This window comes from Cetorhinus maximus, chromosome 6 (assembly GCF_964194155.1).
Source record: "Cetorhinus maximus chromosome 6, sCetMax3.hap1.1, whole genome shotgun sequence".
NCBI lineage: Eukaryota > Metazoa > Chordata > Chondrichthyes > Lamniformes > Cetorhinidae > Cetorhinus > Cetorhinus maximus.
In genome coordinates, this window is record NC_135884.1 from 111,633,281 (window position 1) to 111,652,482 (window position 19,202).

At 40.8% G+C, this 19,202-nt stretch overlaps 1 protein-coding gene across 1 annotated transcript in view; it reads right to left on the bottom strand.

The window, feature by feature from the left end:
- Positions 1-19,202, bottom strand: part of nkd1 (NKD inhibitor of WNT signaling pathway 1) — a 73,091-nt gene that overhangs the window by 11,838 nt on the left and 42,051 nt on the right. Inside the window, exons 4-5 of the mRNA XM_078544782.1 lie at positions 11,936-12,042; positions 4,278-4,373 (exon numbers count right to left, since the gene is read on the bottom strand). Coding sequence (XP_078400908.1) covers positions 4,278-4,373; positions 11,936-12,042 — 203 coding nt within the window. The remainder of the gene's footprint in view (positions 1-4,277; positions 4,374-11,935; positions 12,043-19,202) is intronic.

Genomic DNA, 19,202 nt, shown 5'->3' on the forward strand with positions numbered 1-19,202 from the left:
TTAACTAGGTTCACAAGAGAACAGCCAGTTAGGTGTTGGATAGGTGTTGCTTTCACCTGTGGAATCATAACCAGCGGGAAGGAAGGAGTCGTTGGTGTGGTGGGGGGTGGGGGAAGGAGAGGGGGAAGGAGGGGAAAATATATCAAAGGGAAGACTGGATTAGACAACATCAGCGCAAGATTTTATAGCCTGGAAATGCTGCCAATTAAAACTTTATGTTCTGTGGGGCAAAGCAGAACTTAGTGTTACAAGTACATTTCATAAAATTACTGAAATATCCACTATGCCTTGCTTTCAAGTTGGAGACAACTGGTCTCACAGCACTGGAGCCCATATCCTCCCAAATTGAATTTAATTAGAGCAAACCTTTTATATTGCAGACTGCCATAAGAACCCCTTTCCCCAGCTAGGATAAAAGGTCTGCAAGTAAATATTTATTTAAATAATCAAATATGTGGAGATTGGCAGTATGGTGTCGACGCTACTACGTCAGTCACAAAGTGCTGTTACTAATAGTAGGTATTAAAGCTCATGCAAAGCACTACAGTGAGTGCTATTTGATCCATATTAATGTCCACTTTTACATCCCTGCACCTTACTGAAGCACTTTGCAAACAACCCACCGGCCATGAATATGATTGAACAAAGGTTTGAATTCAGGAAGTTATTTTTTTAGATGCAGGTAGCATTATGAGCATGCTGCTGGTACTATTCCTCCACACCTCTATAATAGCCTATTGTTCCAAAACTTGAGAAAAACAGAATTCATATTTAGCCATAACAACTTTCTACCAAGGAAATGGGCTGAGGCTTTCAGTTGTGCAATAGCTTCAATGTGCTCTCAGCACAATATCAGTTTTAGATTTATTAAAGTAGCAAAAATACAAACACAAGGCTTCCTCTGCTCTGAATTTATTTTTATTTTACAAGCCTTTTAATTGTACTACAAATTGCACTATAGTCACATGCAAACCACCAGGCAATTTTAGAAAGCAAAAGATTTAAATCATTGTTAAGAACCACAGCTGTAAAACTTTGTGGGTCAAACAGATTAGATTTAATTTTTCTGATTTCCAGTCTTTAACCGAGGTCCCTGTGAAGGTAATTACAGCAGAACTAATGGTTCTCAAAAGACCATGAGAACAAAATCAGTTAGGCCTTCAAAAGCCTCTGAAAGAGTAACAATGAATGAGATTACCTGGTATTTTTGAATCCACAAAGCCTGGCAATTTACCTTCCAGTACACACAAAGCATTGGAAAATACTTTTAATTGGTGCTTGGTAAAATGAGTTTATATCAATATTTAATTTATAAATATATTCCACATAGATGTTATTTCCTAATTATTCTTCCAGGAGATTAATCTTGGCAGTATTCCTCTTGTACCCAGTTTAGTAAATGAATATTGTTCAAAAGGAAACCAGTAATTTGGATAAATCTTACTAATCAGATGGCTTTACATCTAAAAAGTTCAATGACTTAAATTAATTAAAACAGTGCACAAACCTTCATTCTCCATGCAAAAGCAAAATATTGCAGATGCTAGAAATCTGAAATAGAACAGAAAATGCTGGAAATACTCAGCACGTCAGGCAGCAGCTGTGGAGAGGGACATAGTTAATCTTTCAGATTGAGAACCTTTCATCGGAACTGGAAAAAGTTAGAGATGTAACAGGTTTTATGCAAATGCAGAGACAGGGATAGGGAAGTGGGGGTGGCAGGGAGAACAAATGCGAATGTCTGTAATAAACTGGTAGACACGAGAGATTAAGGGCTGGATTTTCCAATCCCTGTGAAGAATGGGATGGGAGGCAAGGGTGCTGGAAAATATAGATTGCTACATTGGGACAGTTCCCCAACATATTTGCGCCCTTGGGGAAGTTTCCCAGGGACGGGTTTAGAAGGGGATCGGCTGCCTGCACCACGGAGGCGGGCAGCTAATTAAGGTGACTGAGGCCCTGGCCCCATTAGGGGCGATTTTGCAGCTTCCTTGGCATGTTGCCACCTGCAACGTGAGCCCGCTGCTACCAGGCTTCCAGTTCAATGGAGGCAGCCTTCTCATGGGTCATCAGAGCTGGAGACTCCATGCTCCACTGATGGGCCTCGGGCATGAAAGACCACAATCACAGTCTATCTCAATCCAGCGGAAGTGCTCCATCTTGTTGGATCTGTCGGACTCAATATTATTAATTTCTGATTGGGCCTGCAGCATTGCTAGACCACTTGCTATCCTTAACCAAGCAGCAAGCTCAATGGCAGCCAATGAGGTAGTCACCTGCCTGAAGATTACAGGGCCGGCCTTGCTGCTGGCAAGTGTGGGTTTGAGATCCCAATATGATCCTGACATTGAGGCCCTGAAGCCCGTGGTAAAATTCAGCCCATAATGACAAAGTGCTGATGGTGCAAGGCAAATGGAAATGGTAATCGGACAAATAAGGAAATAAAAGATGGGTCTAAAGATGGGTCTAGAGGGGGTGGTAATGGCAAGTTCTTTCCAATTCCGACAAAAGGTCCTGGTCCTGAAAAATTAACTCTGTTTCTCACACCACAGATGCCGCCTGACCAGCTTAGTATTTACAGCATTTTCAGTTTTTAATCCTTTATTCTCCATGTTTGCCAAACACCACAATGAAGATTTCATTGCATGAATTGCAATGTAAAGTCAATGCAAACCAAAATGACACAGTACTGCTATCTTATAAGTGATCAAGATGATACCTCTTTAAATAAAATTTCCTTCTAAATATAATGTCAACAATGAACTACTCTGCCTATGACATGAATGTACCATTCAAAACAATTTTACAACACGATTTGAGAATTTATTTAGCAAATTAGTTATTGAATAATTCCTGGGAGTTTACAGTAACTCTATACGAAGTAGTTCCCATAAAGATGTTATTTCATTGTTTTGCCTATGCTGCCTGAACTATATGGAAATATAGATATAATTCGTCCACCCCAATTTAGCTGTTAATGTTGTTTACTTTAGTTTTGCAGCACCCTGTTATCCAAGCATTTAAAGTTATTAGTTCCAGCTCGAGTTAGGCATTAGTAGAACTGCAGCTTCTAAACAGTATCTTAACAATGGAAGACTTTGTAATGCCTGCTAAGAACTGTCTTCAACTTCTAACAGGAGGCTTTGGAGCACCAATTAAAGAATTGTAAGAAGGACCAGTGCAACCGAGTTCACTCACCTAAAGAATATGTATATTTGGGAGATTAACTCTGCTCCCAGAGAAAAGTTCCCAGGTACAGCTGAAAGGGATGCAGATTGATAATAGTAAGCAGTTCTGTGGAGTGAGAAGCAGCCATGATAATTGTACACACAGTCAGAAAGGAGGTTAAAAATCTTGTGGATCTTTTATAAGTCATATATTTAGGTCTATTAATATTTTACATTTTTAACTCCTATTCCAATGCTATAAAGCATGCAAGTCCTTCTAGGATATTTTTACTGAGATGCTTTATCTTCTCAAGACAAGCCCGATGCTATTGCCATTCATTGGCAGTGTCAAGTTGCCATTTATTTCAGTTGCACCAGGGCTGTTGTTATGGTGGGAATTTTTTTTCTAAATATCTGCATGTGGAGTCTCAACAGACCTTTTCAAATGAATTAAACAAAACATCTTTTGAAACATATGCACTTGAAGTTAAACATGAGCTTGCCTAACAAATAATGGCAATGTGATTCAGCTGCAATATCATAATGACTGGAAAATGTAGCCCATTTCCTTGTTAATCCCTTGGAATATGTTACATAAAGCAGTTTTAAAGTCTTGGCTGCTGGGATCTATGAGGGCCTGTTAATATATTTGTACACAACTAGCAGTTACTCAAGACTATTGATGAAAAACCGTGGAATAACAGAGACTGGCTATCGTGTAAATGGATTACTCCCTCCAGAGTGAACATGAACATGAACCAAAGCAGGTTGAAATGCTACTTCACAGACCACTGTGTGAACCTAAACCTCTTTGTGAGCATCAACTGGGATTAGGCACCTTATTCACAATGAAAAGTGCTCAAATGCAGCTGCAAAACCAACAGCAATCTACTCTGAACCAACTTGACCTCTAGCTCAGCGGTCCATATTTATTTTAACGGTCTGCTTAAACCCTTTACTGTCAAAAGACAGTCTTACACTTGAAATATCGTACTTTAGCATTCACGTTTAATTAGGACAGGAATGTTTTAAGACAAACAAGGATTGAAGAAATTTACATCTTTGAACAATAAAAGAACAAAAAGTTGGTGAGTCATTTGTTTGGTTTACCTCACGAGTGACTTTCCCATTGTTATCGAAGTCATATAGAGTGAATGTCCACTCTTGCCTGTTGTCTTCTTCCACAGAAACATCACATTCCAACTCCTGTAAAATGCATTTTAAGGGCTACTTCAGGCTTTCTCTTAGCATAATGTCTTGATACATTCAGCACCATTATAAGCAGCAAATTTCAGACCTCAAGAGAAGGCATTATGTGCTAGAATCCTGTTTAATCAATGCCATGCATCTTTACAGTGTTGATATCTTGCCAAATGAGTAAATTCACAGATTTGCAATGAATACCTCACAAACATTAACTCATCCAAGCAATTTAAATTATAGGGAAATCCTGATAAACGCAAGACTGCTTTACGATAAGTGAACCAGGGTATCTGTGAATTGCATAAAATAGGTCCGACCTCATTTTTAAAAAAACTAAATCACTTATTTATTTAGCAATTTAATGTAAATAACACCAATATAAAAGTGCAACTTACATGTTATTTTATAGAATATGGAAAAAGATCAAACCTTTAACGGGTTATCTTTTGGAGGACTTATGCAAAGGAGAATAATGTGCATGCTGAAAAGAAATATTTCTGATTAGACCAGGGATTACAATTTTAGGTTTTCCTAAAACTGTGTAGCTGGCATTTTCTGATAATCAGAACTGGAATGGTGCTGTATTTTACCATATAATTTTCTTCTCCTGAATGTAGTGATTTATGGCGAGGTGGGGTTCTAAAGAAACTAAGAGTCTTCCAAACTACCTCATTTCAGTGACCATTCTTCACTTCTGAGCATCGACAACATGGAGCCAACTTGCAATAGCTCACAGGAAACTCTTATTACCCAGATTCTAATCACAAAAATTTGGGCCGGGAACTTGAGACTAGAACTTCACCCTCTATACATTGCCACAGGTTTTTTTGGTTCATTTGTGGTATTGGATGATATGATTGAAATTTTCAAGATATTAAGAGAAGCTGATGGGGTCGATAGAGAAAAATATTTCTGCTGGTTGGGGAAACTAGGACAAGGGGGCGTAGCCTAAAATTTGAGTCAAATGTTTCAAGAGTGAAGTTATGAAATACTTCTACATGCAAAGGGTGGTAGAGGTTCGGAATTCTCTTCTGGAAATGGCAATTAATGCAAGATCAACTGTGAATTTTAAATGTGAGATTTATAGAATTTTGTTAGCAAAAGGGATTAAGGGATATGGGGCAAAGGTCACAGATAAACCATAATCTCATTGAATGGCAGAACAAGCTTGATGAGGTCAAATGGTCTACTCCTTTTGCTATGTTCCCAAGTGGACCTGGTCCTGTACTAGCACGAGCCAAGCACTCCCATGGAAATAAGGTTTGACGGAGCATTCCCAGTCATTCCCTGTTGTTCTCTTGGAAGGTAACCAGGCCCACAAGTTCTTGGATAAGCTGGGGTTTGGGCTTTGTGCCCAAGGTGCATCAGATCAGGTTGTCACAGATCATCACAGTTACCTGATTTAAAAAAAAAATCACCTATTACTCTGTGCAGGCATACACACATGCACAAAATCCAGTAAGGGTTATTAGACAATGATCCTGAGCAGGAACTGTGGCTAATTTTTTCTCCTCTCTAGCCTGTGAATGCTGAGATCAACTGCAGTGTGTCCCAGTATCATCTAAGAACAGACCGAAGATCATGCATCTGGCTTTCCTAGTCTGTATGCCCTAGCTCATTGCCAGCAGTAAAGTTACAAGCCGAGCCTTTGACACAGTTGCCATTAGGCTTGTTCCAAATCAGAAATGTTATATAATGTGATTGGTTTGAAATGAAGCAATTCTAGGCTTAGTCCTGGTGTGTTTTTTTATCAGGTTAAGTGGCCAACATAATTTAGTGTAATGCACTCAATCAAGAAAGATATCAAGCCAGACTGCTAAGCAGAATTGCTTCCAGAAAGAAGAGAGATTCCTTTTTATGCCAGTCCATATTAGGTGAATTCAGATCCAAGATGATGGATAGCTCTATTTGTAGACAGCTGCCAGCGAGGCTAGTAGAGATCAGCATTGTTCCTGCTTTTAGACAGTGATCCCTGTGCTTTAACATGTCAAAGGTTCAATAGCAGCTGAGACTCCAGTTTAGGCCAGTGCTAATGTCTGAGTGTCAAGATCAATATCCAGGAGCAGGAAATATGCCAATCTTCAATGCCAGTCAGCTAGAAATCAACTTGAAAATATGTCATCCAAGGAGTTATTTTCCCATTGGAAGATCCAGCTTTCAGAAGGCTACTTATTGACTCGTGCAAATAGGAATATCCTCTCTCCGCAAGCAATGGGAATTGACAATGAAAGATATTGTTTTATTACTGCAATAATTACTGCATTTTACGAATACTTTTTCTCACTTCATCTTGGCGATATTTTGCATTGAAAGTACTGGTCACACACAAATAATGGTCTGATACAACTACAACAGCTGACAGGAAATAAGATGCCAAAGCTCATCTGTTCTCACTGATTTTCACACAGGAATAACAATCGAAAAAGGAGGAAGAAGTGTGGCCGGGAAGTAACTGCCCAATTAACGAGGAATTATACTCAAGTATGTAGATTCCAGTCATCGCCCAATCGATATAATGATTTTTCACCTGCCTCACCATTAACTGTTTCTCATGCATTGCCGGTTCATAGTTACAGTACAGTCCTATTAGTAGTGCTCAGTCTTAGTATCATTCAGGCAGTGAGCAATACTTTGCCCTGCAAACATTTCAGGATGGTTCATTTCTATAAGTGCCAGTGAAATCTATTGAAATTTGTAGAAGAATTCACCCTGAATATCAGTAAAACCTAACATGCAAAAAACCTCAAGAGAGAACACCATCTTGCATTTCCCTTCTATATTAAGCACGTCTTGCCCCAGAATTTGACATGGCTATTTCTTTGACATCTGGCATTAACATCTAAATATTCTGAATGTTGGTAACAACATTTGATGCAGCCAAGAAAATCCTGCGCAGACCATTACTGGACTTAAAAGTGGTTTTATTTCTCCAATTCACAGTTAACAGATGTTTATAAACCCACCAACAATACAAAATCTCTGAAGAGCACTGTTAATATAAGATTTTTAAAAATTTCCCTGCACAAATTTTTTCTCTTGCTCCTTCTTTCCTGAAGGTGGTGACTCCTGGGCCTAAATTTTCGCTCCTGGGTCGAGTGCACAGAGTCGGGACAACATCCAGATCTGAAAACCCAGGGAAAAGTGCCCTGGAAAGTTGGATTTTCAGTCTGGGGAGAGGGCATGGAGGGGGGGTTGGGGATAGTGGGGTGGGGAGGGGCAATGTAAATGGAGTTGGGTAGGCAACCCTAGAACCAGTGCGGAGGCTGACAGATGTGGAGGGGGGCTAGACGGAAGGCCTGCCTAGGTGCACCGACACTGTGTCAGAAGTTTTTTTAAAAAAGAGTTAAGCAGCCCTCACCCCCAACGATACACCCAATGCCCCATCCATGCCAACCCATGCTCCCCACCCATCCCTCATGGCCTCCACACCTGCCATGCTGGCCTGTGCCCCTCTACCCACCCCATGGCCCCTCATATTTCCATGCCAACCGATGTCTCTCTATTAACCCCATGTTCCCGCACACCCTCCATGCCAACCTATGCCACTCTACCCACCCCCATGGCCCCTCATACTCTCCATGCCAACCTATGCTCCTCTACCCAGCCCCATGACCTTTTATAGCCAAATTTGTGCCAACCAATGCCCCCCAAAACTCCACCCTTAGGCCTTACAGATACCATGCCAACTCACCCAGTATCCACCATGGACAGACCTCTGAACCCATGCTGAGACAAGATAAAATAAAGTTCTTAAGTGTCTATTGAAGAATTCACTGTCTCAAAAAAAAACCCTACTCATTATTTAAAAACCCAGTCACCACTTAATCCCTTATAAAAATAAGCATTCAAATTCATAGTCCCACTTCAAAGAGTCTATAACCATTTGGAGCTGTCAATCAAACTGACTGACAGGCAACCCACGGTGATAATGGAAAGCTGTGAAATCAGTCATGCAGCACTGATTAAGTAATGATAGCCCTCAGGACTCTGTCAAGAGATGGTGAAATACCAAGTACTGTTTTTTTAAACACTGCAGATAGTTTATGTTTCAAATATTTAAAGGGCAGGAGTTTTAAATGCCTTGACAACTTGACAGTTCCGATGAGCTTAACATTCCAATGAGGTATGCACTTTTTATGCACCTACATGTCTATTTTTAACAATCCAAAGGGCATCTTACTTCTCCCAAACTGCACCTTATCTCTAGCAAAGGGCAACTAACATCCCCAAAAGTTGTCCTGGGATTTTACCCAAAAAGGTGCCATATCTCTACAAAAGGGTACCCCACCTCTAAAAAAAGGTACCCCGCCTTTCCAAGCAACTCTGCAAAGTTTAGACCTACTTCTACCAGATCTAATCTGCACTCATCGTGTTTCCCACTCCTAGCTGACGAAAATATGACATGACAGGAGGAAGCTGCTGTTTCATATGGGCAGCTGACTCCGTGTACCACGGATATGCAATTTGGAATCTGCCGCCATTCCTCTGCACCCGTGAAATGGTAGGCGTCTTGTTCAGGGGCAGGATTTCTGCACCCAGGCCTCTGTAGCCATTTTTGTAACAACGGAGAGGCTCTCTGTCTTAACAAAAATTCAGGCCCTACTGTTCATGAAATATATATCAAGTGACTGAAAGCAATAAAATGTATGGGGGTCAAATTCTACTTCAAAATGGGTACAAAATGGGTGGTAGCAGAAAAGCTCCTTGTTATACAATCACCATCTGCATTTCCTTTCCATTGACATTAAGATAAAGAAAAATCATGTTGAGTCTATAATGTGCAGCTGATCCACTGCCACTCATATTACACCCCACTGAAGTTTACGTTCACCTGACTAGAGTTTCAGCTTTTTCTCCCTGTGCATAGACAAATAAAAGGGTCTTTAGCCTTGACAAAAAACAGATTTTCATGTGGGTGTCAAGAAAGTATAATAATGTCCATAATATTTTTCTGGTTTATTGTGAAGTAGGTTTATGGGGGTAAGGGTCTGTCTGTGTGCGATTTAATTACATTTGGAGTCAAGTAGACTGCAAGCTTTAATTCATCAAAAGAAGCTAGGTGCTAATGAGTAAACATGGATGCTGGCTTAGCATGTAAGATGTGAAGGGAATTTGCATTTTTACATAGATGAAGGGAGATTTGGATTTCAAAGGGGTTTAAGTCTGTTTACAACTAGCCAGATAAGCAAGGCTCAGGAATGTTTATTTTTCCCAAAGATTACTAACAATAAATAGTAGCAACATGACAGTTTTAAATTGTGAGGAAGATACAATTTCAAAGACAAATGAAACAATAGAATTTATGTATTAAAAGAGAGAAACATATATAAAGGAGAATGAGGCAATGTGTCAGGAGAAGGCCAGGTGAGATCTAACAGAAGTATGAGAAATAGACTTAATGAAGCCTCCAGTATTTGGGCATAAGTCTACTGTCTACCAAAACTGAAGCTGGAGAAAAGCCATTTGGAATTCCACTCTCCGGGGTGTTGTGTTAATTTGCTGGATCTGTTTAAAATCTAAAATCCATTTTTGGACCGTTGCCTTAAAAGTGTCTAACTGGGAGTCAGGTTAATTAGGAATTTTAGGAATAATTATAATAGTAATTGTAGTCCCACGAATGTGCTGGACATCTTATATTTTGTTAATAAATATTTTAATTTAATTTTTAAAAATATTTAAAAGTCTTGGTGGACTTATCACTTCTGAATTCAGTGCACGCATCTCGAAATAAATACAAATTGCAAGATTGTTGTGATAGCGCGGCTATGTTTCCCTCATTGGTTTGGCCCACCTGGCACACATCATCTGCTGGGTCACAACAAACAGTGGGCCACTGGGAATCGCCAAAAAAATATTAAACAAGCATGAAAATTATGGCCACAAGTTTTAGCTTAGTGGGTGGATGTGCACCCGACCCGACTGATTGTGAAATGACGGTGGCCAAGCATGCCGATGTCATCGTGCAGTTGCGCAATAGTTCAGTCAGCAGGCGCGCGCCAGAGCCGGCAGCATGCCCGCTGACAATTAGAAGGCCTATTAAGGCCATTAAGTTATCAATCGTCGTTAATTTTTCACATCACATTCAACCTAACGGTTGGCAGGCAGGTGAAAAGGCCAAGTGCCCTTTGGTGCGCTCAGCACTGCTGCTCGAGTTTCACACTGGGTGGACCTTAATTGGCCCGCCAGCATGAAATCGCGGTGCACTGTCGATCGCAGGCGGCAGTCCTGCATGCTAAGGGCAAAATTCTGCCTCATGTGTGCGCATCAGACCATATTTTGCAGCCAGGTAAATTAGAGCAATCGTGATCTCTGTGTTCCTCCAAGTATGACCTCTTAAGTATCCCCCATTTTAATTTTTCCACCTTTAGTGGCTGGGCCTACAGCTGCCAAGGCTCTAAACTTGAATTCCCTCGCTAAACCTATCTGCCTCTCTCTCCTCCTTTAAGATTCTCCATAAAATCTACCTTTCTTATCAAGCTTTTGGTCACCTGTCCTAATATTTCCTTATGTGGTTCAGCATCAAATTTTATTTGATAGCTTTACTGTGAAACAATTTGGAAATAAAAAAAATGCATATAAATAGCATTTTCACGACCACCAGATGTTGCAAAGCACTTTACAGCCAATTAAGTTCTATAATTAAGGCGTAGTTACTGTAGTAATGTAGAAATGTAGCAGCCAATTTGTACACAGCAAACTCCAGCTAACAGCAATGTAATAAAGATCAAATAATAAAATATTGGACAGGACATAACTCCCCTGCTCTTCTAAATAGTGCCATGGGATCTTTTACATCCACCCAAACAGGCAGATGGGGCCTCAGTTTAACATCTCATCTGAAAGATGACACCTCTGACAGTGCGGCATTGGCATGTCAACCTTGACTTTTGTACTCAAGTCCTGGAGTGGGACTTGAATCCAGAACTTTGTGATGTAGAGGCAAGCGTGTTACCAACTAAGCCACAGTTGATACATATACTTTGCTACATTAAAGGTGCTATATAAATGCATGTTGTTGTTGAATGGTTTTTACAGTCTTAACTCAGCCTGAGGCCATTCCTTCTACAAAAAGTTGCAGACCACAGGCCCTGTTCCTGTCCCTGACAGAGATAATAGGGATAATTTAAGCCACAGATGATAGTGTAAAATGGGCAATATGATTTAGTTGGCCACTATATATCTCCCCCAATTTTCATTTCCATTGAAGTTTTACACTTTTAGCCAAAGTCAAAATTATATCCAATTCTCAAAGCTGACCTGGAGTAATTTTATGATGTCATAGCTCAATGCACAAATGTAAAAGCTGCAGATCTCTTCAGAACATCGAATTTGGCTGCAGATCAGAAGTGGAGGAGCAGCACACAACACATTTACTTTCTTCCCCCCTTTTAAATTTTAATTTGGCCAATGTGCGAATGGTTGCATTTGTAAAACCTCTTACAATGAAGAACATTTTCAGCTGCTAAATTTTTCCTTGAGGTTTGTAACACTGTAAAGACAGCATTGAAAGTCCTTTATCTATCTGTACACGTTATCCATCCTTATATATCTAAACAAAAACTCACTTCAAATTTCAGCTGTTTCTTCATGCCACTTTGTCCAGCTCCTTCTTTTTCCATTTTCTTCTCAACTGTATTATTAAAGCCATCAGTGTTCTCTGGAGGTAGAGCAACTTCAAATTAAAAAGAAAGGGCGTCAGTGTTTCAGATTATTTCATGATCAATAGATACAGCTGTCACTTTGATACAGTGCAGTTTAAATATACATTTTGATATAAATTCTTAAAAATATAAACTTTAAGCCTGTATACAAATGATAGATACTAATATCTAAAATGGAAAATTATTCCTAAATGCAGTAAAAATGTTTATCGCTTAGGTTTTTAAAATTATTATGGGAGGTGCTGACTCTGGATAGATGAATAATTGGTTTATGGAAAAATCATCATAGCGGCAGGTGGAGAATTGTGATGACAATATAAAAAAAAAATCAAGTAACCATAATTAATTACCTAGTTATAGATAAAATAAAATTGAAGTATAAAATAATAAAAAGATTGCATATTTATTATCATTTCAGTGTACAAATAATTACATTAGATTGCAAAATGCAGGTCTCCTTAATTTACCAAACATAAATGAAAGGTCCACTGCACTCTGCATTTGGTATTAAAGTCCATAAGTCATGGCCAGAATCATCAGGTCAGTGTGTGAGGGCGGGCCCCGCTTGCTGACGCATAAAATGACATGCGTCACTGCGCGTCATTCCGATTTTCAGTTCGGCGGGCGCGCACTGGAGTCGGCTGCACGCCCGCCAAACTGTCAAAGGCCTATTAAGGCCATTTAAAAACTAATTAAAATACTTAATGGAGCTGCCCGTCCAACCTTATGGTTGACGGGCAGGTGAAGAGCCCAGGCGGCCTTTGCATTTATCATGAAACCTCATCCATGGGCGGGATGAGGTTTCATGAAGTGTGTATAAATTGAATAACACTTTTTATTAAAGTTCATTGACATGTCCCAGCTCATGTGACACTGTCACATGAGGGGACATGTCTTAAATTTTTTTTTTTCTTTATTAAAATTTTTGACAATCAAACTAATCTCCCTGAGGCAGCTCTGCGCCTCAGGGAGATTTCTGCGCTCTTCCACGCGCATGCGCGAAAAAGCGCAGGCCCTGGCTCAGCGTGCTCCACCTCCCCCCCCCCCAACCCGTATAGGGAGCACACAACCCTTCCAGGTGTGTGTCACGCTGGGTGGGCCTTAATTGGCCCGTTCACGTAAAATCACGGCGCGCAGCTGATCGCGGGCGGAGATCGGCTGCGCGCCCACCTGCTCAGCCTCCCCCGATGGGGAGAAAATTCTCCCCCATTTGTTGTCAGGCTGAGTTCTTTAAATTCTCAATCATTTACATACTATTTATGAGTTTTTTAAAGTAGTGGATTGGGCCTACAACTAGCGCCCTCACCTTCCAAATAGTTGTACACCTCTAAAGATCATGTCCTAATTTCCAAAAGATGGTCTCAGGTGTCAGAGAAAAAGAGAGTCAACATTGTAGAAAACCTTTCTCTATTTGCCGACAGCAACAGAAATAAATATCTCAATAGAATACAATGAGTTCGCAAATATACAGCACTGACTTCCCCATCCTTCCACAGATCACAGATGTACATTATTTCAGTCATCCATTAGAAGGCCTTTTCCTTCACAGCAGTTCAGACAGCTACACAATGTTGCAACAACTTTCACAAACCTCTGTAATGACTTCATTTAGATTTTGGGTCAAATGCCTAACCCTGACCTCAGTATTTTTACTTAATTAAGTGATAGCAGCCAAGAAAGTGCAAGATGGTGACTACAAGGAGAGGTTAGTGTGAGATATTCAAATAAAGCTGTATAGGCAGGGTGAAGAAAGACAATCCATTTAGTCAAACAAGCAAGAACCTTTGGTTCATGGATCTTCCAAGACCAAAAAACACCTCCAGAAGATTTTGTCACTCATTTACAAAAAGGCTGCTGCCTCTGTCAGACTAAAAATTGGCAACTTAAATGTATTTGCACTGTTTTTACAAGTTTATTCTGTTTTGGTGTGTCCCTTTAAAAAAAAGGTCACTTTATAAAATAAAGTTTTATTTTTGTATGAATGTCTCTCCATGATCACTGTTTATAGAACAATGTGAGACCATGAGCCAGCAGTCATTGATAGTGAACTTTTCTTTGAATGATACTATTGGGGAGAATTTTTCCTATGGTGGGTGGGGGCAGGAGCCGATTGCCGCCTGCAATCGGCTGTGTGCCATTTTACACAGGCGGGCCGGTACCTGTGCGGGCTGGGTGGGGGGGTGCGGAGGAGGGAGAGTCGGGGCTTGCGCTCTTTCCCGCATGTGCATGAAAGAGCACAGCAATCTCCATGAGGCACGGAGCTGCCTCAGGGAGATTGAATGGATTATAAAAGTGTTTAATAAATAAAGTAACAATTTATTTGAACATGTCCCCTCATGTGACAGTGTCACATGAGCTGGGACATGTTTGTGAAGTTTGGAAAATGTATTTAATTATTTTATAAAATCTTCAGGAAACCTCATCCCGCTCATGGATGAGGGTTCCTGAAAAACGCAAAGGCCGCCTGGGCTCTTTGCCCGCCTGCCAACCTTAAGGTTGGAAGGGCAGCATTCTTAACAAGTTTAATTACTTTTTTAATGGCCCTTAATAGGCCTCCAGCGCGCGCCCGCCGAACTAAATATCAAAATGACACGTGATGACGTCGGGACACACGCCTGACATCATCGCATGTCATTTTACATATCGGCGTGTTGTGCCCACCCCCGCATACCAACGGCAACATTCTACCCATTGTTTTTCTTATTAATTCTTATGACATGCCTCCAAAACAGCATAATTTACACTTCATCTGTGAAAAGTTCATTTAATAGTAAGTCAGTCTAAAGTTTACAGCACTGTAAATCTCAAACAGGCACAGCCAGAACACTGCTTGGGCATCAACATATCACAAAGCTTGGTAAGTGCACCTCTGGACTTAAGAGTGAAAGTTTTTCACTGCATGAGCTACAGTCAATGTAAACTTGAAAGATCTACTTTCCGCAGAGCGACAGTTCCCTGCTCATAATTCAGATGGTATATTTTCCTGCAAGTCGTCACAAGATTGATTCAAGGATTTTACAATTACATTCTAGGCCACTTTTAGGATGTCATGCCATTAGCATGGATAATGAAGGGACAATAATAGGATGTGTCATGTGTGCAAGTTTAGTGCCATTTAAATAATCCTGAAACTGGCTGACACCAAATATAAAGTCATATTTGGAGGATTCCCTTTTCCACAATCCCCATCCCATCCCACTCCAATTCCACCCGAGGACATTTTGGGATATGAGTTAATATGCACCAGCAGCCTTTATTACCTCATCCGAAGAGCTAAGCTTTGTGCAACACCTAACAGGGAGGACCAGCAGGCAAATTTAGTTATGGGGGACATCACAGCTCAGCACAATCCTATTCTCAACTAACAATTGAATAGTGATCAGGAGCAGAAACCTTGGTTGACCTCTACCTTCCCTAGTCCAGGGACATGGATTAGGAAGATTTGTATTCAAATAGACACAATGTTCTTGCTCATAAAATAACACATGATGAGTCAACGACCTTCTCCCCTTTCCATTTTTAAATTCCATGTATTTTCATTCACCTGCAATGTGCACTTTGAAAGAGGTTGTCTTGCCACCATGATTATTCATAAAAAAATAATTAAAATGGGGTCAATTTTGATGGTCTAGTAATTCTTTCTTGACTTTGCAGCTTTATTTTTGGTTAATTGAATAATGTCAGAATTATGTACAGAAATAGTTTGACTGAACCCACCAACAATTTACTGAAATAACTAAATCTGAATCTAAAACACCCTACCTGAACAATGGGCAGAATTTTGCTCTTGATGGGCATGGGCAGGGGGGCCTGAACAGCTCGGCGGCGGGCAGACAGCCGATTGCCACTGCTGCCAAAGTGGGCCCCGCCGCCATTTTGAGTGGGCGGGCCTTCAGCGGGCCATCCGACAGGAAGTGCTATGCGATTCCTGTGCGGGGGTGTGGGGTGGGGTGGGGGGAGGGATTCCCCAACTGTCAAAGTGCGCTCTTCCACGCATGCGCACGAAAGAGCACACTGCTCCTTGAGACTAAGTGCTGTCTCAGGGAGATCGGTGAAAGCTTTATAAACATCAAAAATAGAAAAATAAAAAAACTATTAAAATGTCCCCCTCATGTGACAATGTCACACAAGATGGGACATGTTAATAAATATGACTAAAACTTTATTAAACTTTTTACAAACAGACATGAAACCTCATCCCGCCAGTGGATGAGGTTTTATGTTTTTTCAGAAGCCCGCCGGGGCTCCTGGCCTGCCTGTCAACCTTAAGGTTGGTCCGGCAGGGTCTTTAATTGGGTTAACTACCCTGTCAATGGCCTCAATTGGCCACTGACAGGTCGGCGGGCGGACAGCTGATCGCGCTGTCCCCCCCACCTTCCTGAATATTTAAATGGGGCTGGATGACATTGGGGGTTCTGCCCGACATCATCCCGTGTCATTTTCGCATCGGCGAGCGGGCTCTGCACCCAACTCGCCGACGGAAAAATTCTGGCCAATGATTCACCCATTTCCCAACTAGTATCCTTGATTAAAACAGATTTCACTGTTAAACTTTATTGAATAAAATCAATTCAAAAGTGGTCTCATTAAATATTAGCTTGAATTTAAAGATTTAGAGAGTTGATGTCAAATCCAGTAGGTCCCAACATATTTCATCCTGCCCTCTGATTCAGGGAGAGTGATATGCCTGGTGAGGAGCCCATTCTACTTAACATTTTGGCACTGATTGTAACTTGCTCTCCAGCAGGAGGGAACGGAGCAGCATAGTAGTTAACATGATGGTGCTGCACACTACCATTCTGGCCAGCACATGGATTTCAGAGCTAATCTTTTGACCATATCCTCTCTTGTGATTCAATGTTGCCAAGGTATGCCACCTAATGCAGATCCAGAGACAGTGCAGTGTTGCAACTCCACCAAGGTCGTTTCTGTTTCTCTTCCATATGTTGGAGTACAAAGATGTCATGCAGATAGGGTTGAGCCGTTAAAGCCCGGAAGGTAATACGCTGCCCTTATTGCTTGGTTCTGGATTGTCTGTAGCCTCAGAATCAGTGGCTAGCTCGCGATACACCTGGTTTGGGTGGATATGGCTTTGTTTGTGGATAATTCAGGAGCTGACTCTACTTCTACTTCACTGCATGCAAGACTCACAACTGGCCTAGTCTGGCTGATGCCCAGGTGGTGAAGTCATTACTGTGTCATGTCAATCATATTCCTCTGGAAAGTTCAGCCCAGGAACTTCTTCCCTCTCCTGATCTTGATTGGTCTTAACAAACACTCAATCCTCACATCGTGTTCTCTTTTTGCATAATTGCACCACGCTGAGATTTCCTGCAGTTCAGCAGAATTCTCACTGGTTGCCCATTCCTCCAGGTCGTCCAGGCATATCTGGAGCTTTTTTGACACTGTTTGAACTCATGCAAATGGCAATATCATCAGCAAATTGTGTGAGCCTCAATTCATTGTCTGACTATTTAAAAGTCAGCAACAAATTAAGTATAGGAATGAGCTGCAAACTAATCCCTGTGGAGCTCCTGCCATTCGGCAAAACATGATGGAACTTGCTGTGCACTCTGTCAGCAAATTTGATAACTTGAGAGACAGCATTTTACAGTCATTGTGCCTGTTTCTGTTAAAAAACCTTTTCCGAAGCTGTCTAATCTTAGTTTGTGGATGATCAACCGGCTGTTTCATTTCACTGAGCCCTGTTTATATCGAAGACCCTTTTCTTTCTGCTCTTAAGTGAACCAGCCTGGTGATGTGTTGGGGATATCACTAGGCTTCTCACCAGGAGCCTGCTTCATTAGAATTGTTGCTACTGCTACACTCACTAATGCATCAGCCAGCTGTTTACCACTTACTGGTCAGGTCTCACTGGTGATTGGGGATGAAACTCTGCTGGATGCAGCCTGAAGGCAGCCAGTCAGCTGCTTTAGAATCCCAGTCTAGAAGATTGCAATCAGGCAGAGAAATGTAGTGTGAAGAGGACTCTCCCACAACTCCCCTTACCACAGCTGGTGTTACAATGGTGAGATTGAGCACGTTGTGGGAGTTAAAGCTGCTGATGTGATAAGTATACTGAGCTACAGCATCTTGAAATCCCCAATTATGTCCAGTAGCTCCTTGCTTGCAGTGTTAATAGTCTAGCCTTCTAAAACTGTATGTTTTGCATTGCATATCCCAGGATTAGCATGTCGTTTCCAAATCGGAGAGTTTTCCTGAATAGGTGCAGCGATAGAGAAGTCCCTGATGAACAATAGACAGCCCAGCAAACCTTGCCAACTGGAGAGATTCCAGGTAAATATGAGCACAGCTTAATGCTAGTTAACTCTGGTTCTGGTTCTGATTTACCACCAATTCCAATTATCCCTGGTGGTCTATAAAAGCAGTATCTGCCTGGGAAAGGCTAACAACAGTACTTTAATGAAAAGCCTCTAATAATTCAATCATTATAGAAACACTTGAATTAACATAATAGTCATTATTTATTTTCTATGAATAATTTATCAGAAAGAATTCATGTCTATTATGCAAAATATTAAAAAAAGCTTTTGGTAACCTGCCAACGAACTGAACAATTTTGTCAGATGAAAGCTGTGTCTGATGAATTAGGCACACCCTTAATTTAATAGATATCCAAGGGCAATCCTTGGCTTGTAAGACTGATAAACTCTCTGGTGACTAGCTGTAGTAAAGTTTTAGTTCATTTCATGGTGTATAGCCTTGAGGTGTCAGTGCAAAATCTTAATCATTGAGCCTTAGTACTAACTGTTGTCCTCATCCAAAATTTGTAACTATGAAGTCAGATCTTCAATATATTGCAGTAAATTTACCTCACAACATTTTACTCCACATTTGGAATTACACAGATATCTTTTCTCACACAGCTAATTAACAATATAGGCCCCTTACTGCTTTGCTAACTTCCTATAACCACAATGATAATCTTTACAGCTCAAAAGTTGATTTCTTCATCTCCATCTTCTATTCTAATAAAAGAAAATGCAAAGTCGAACTTTTCAACAATGTTCCCCAAGCAAGCTTTTACGTTACATTTTGTTTCAAAAAGCAGTCTTAGATGTATGACTGCTTTTGGAGTCAACATCACTGTTATGTTGTTTTGTGAAATTTGTAGATGTGCAGGCAAATTTACATATGGTAGAAATTACAA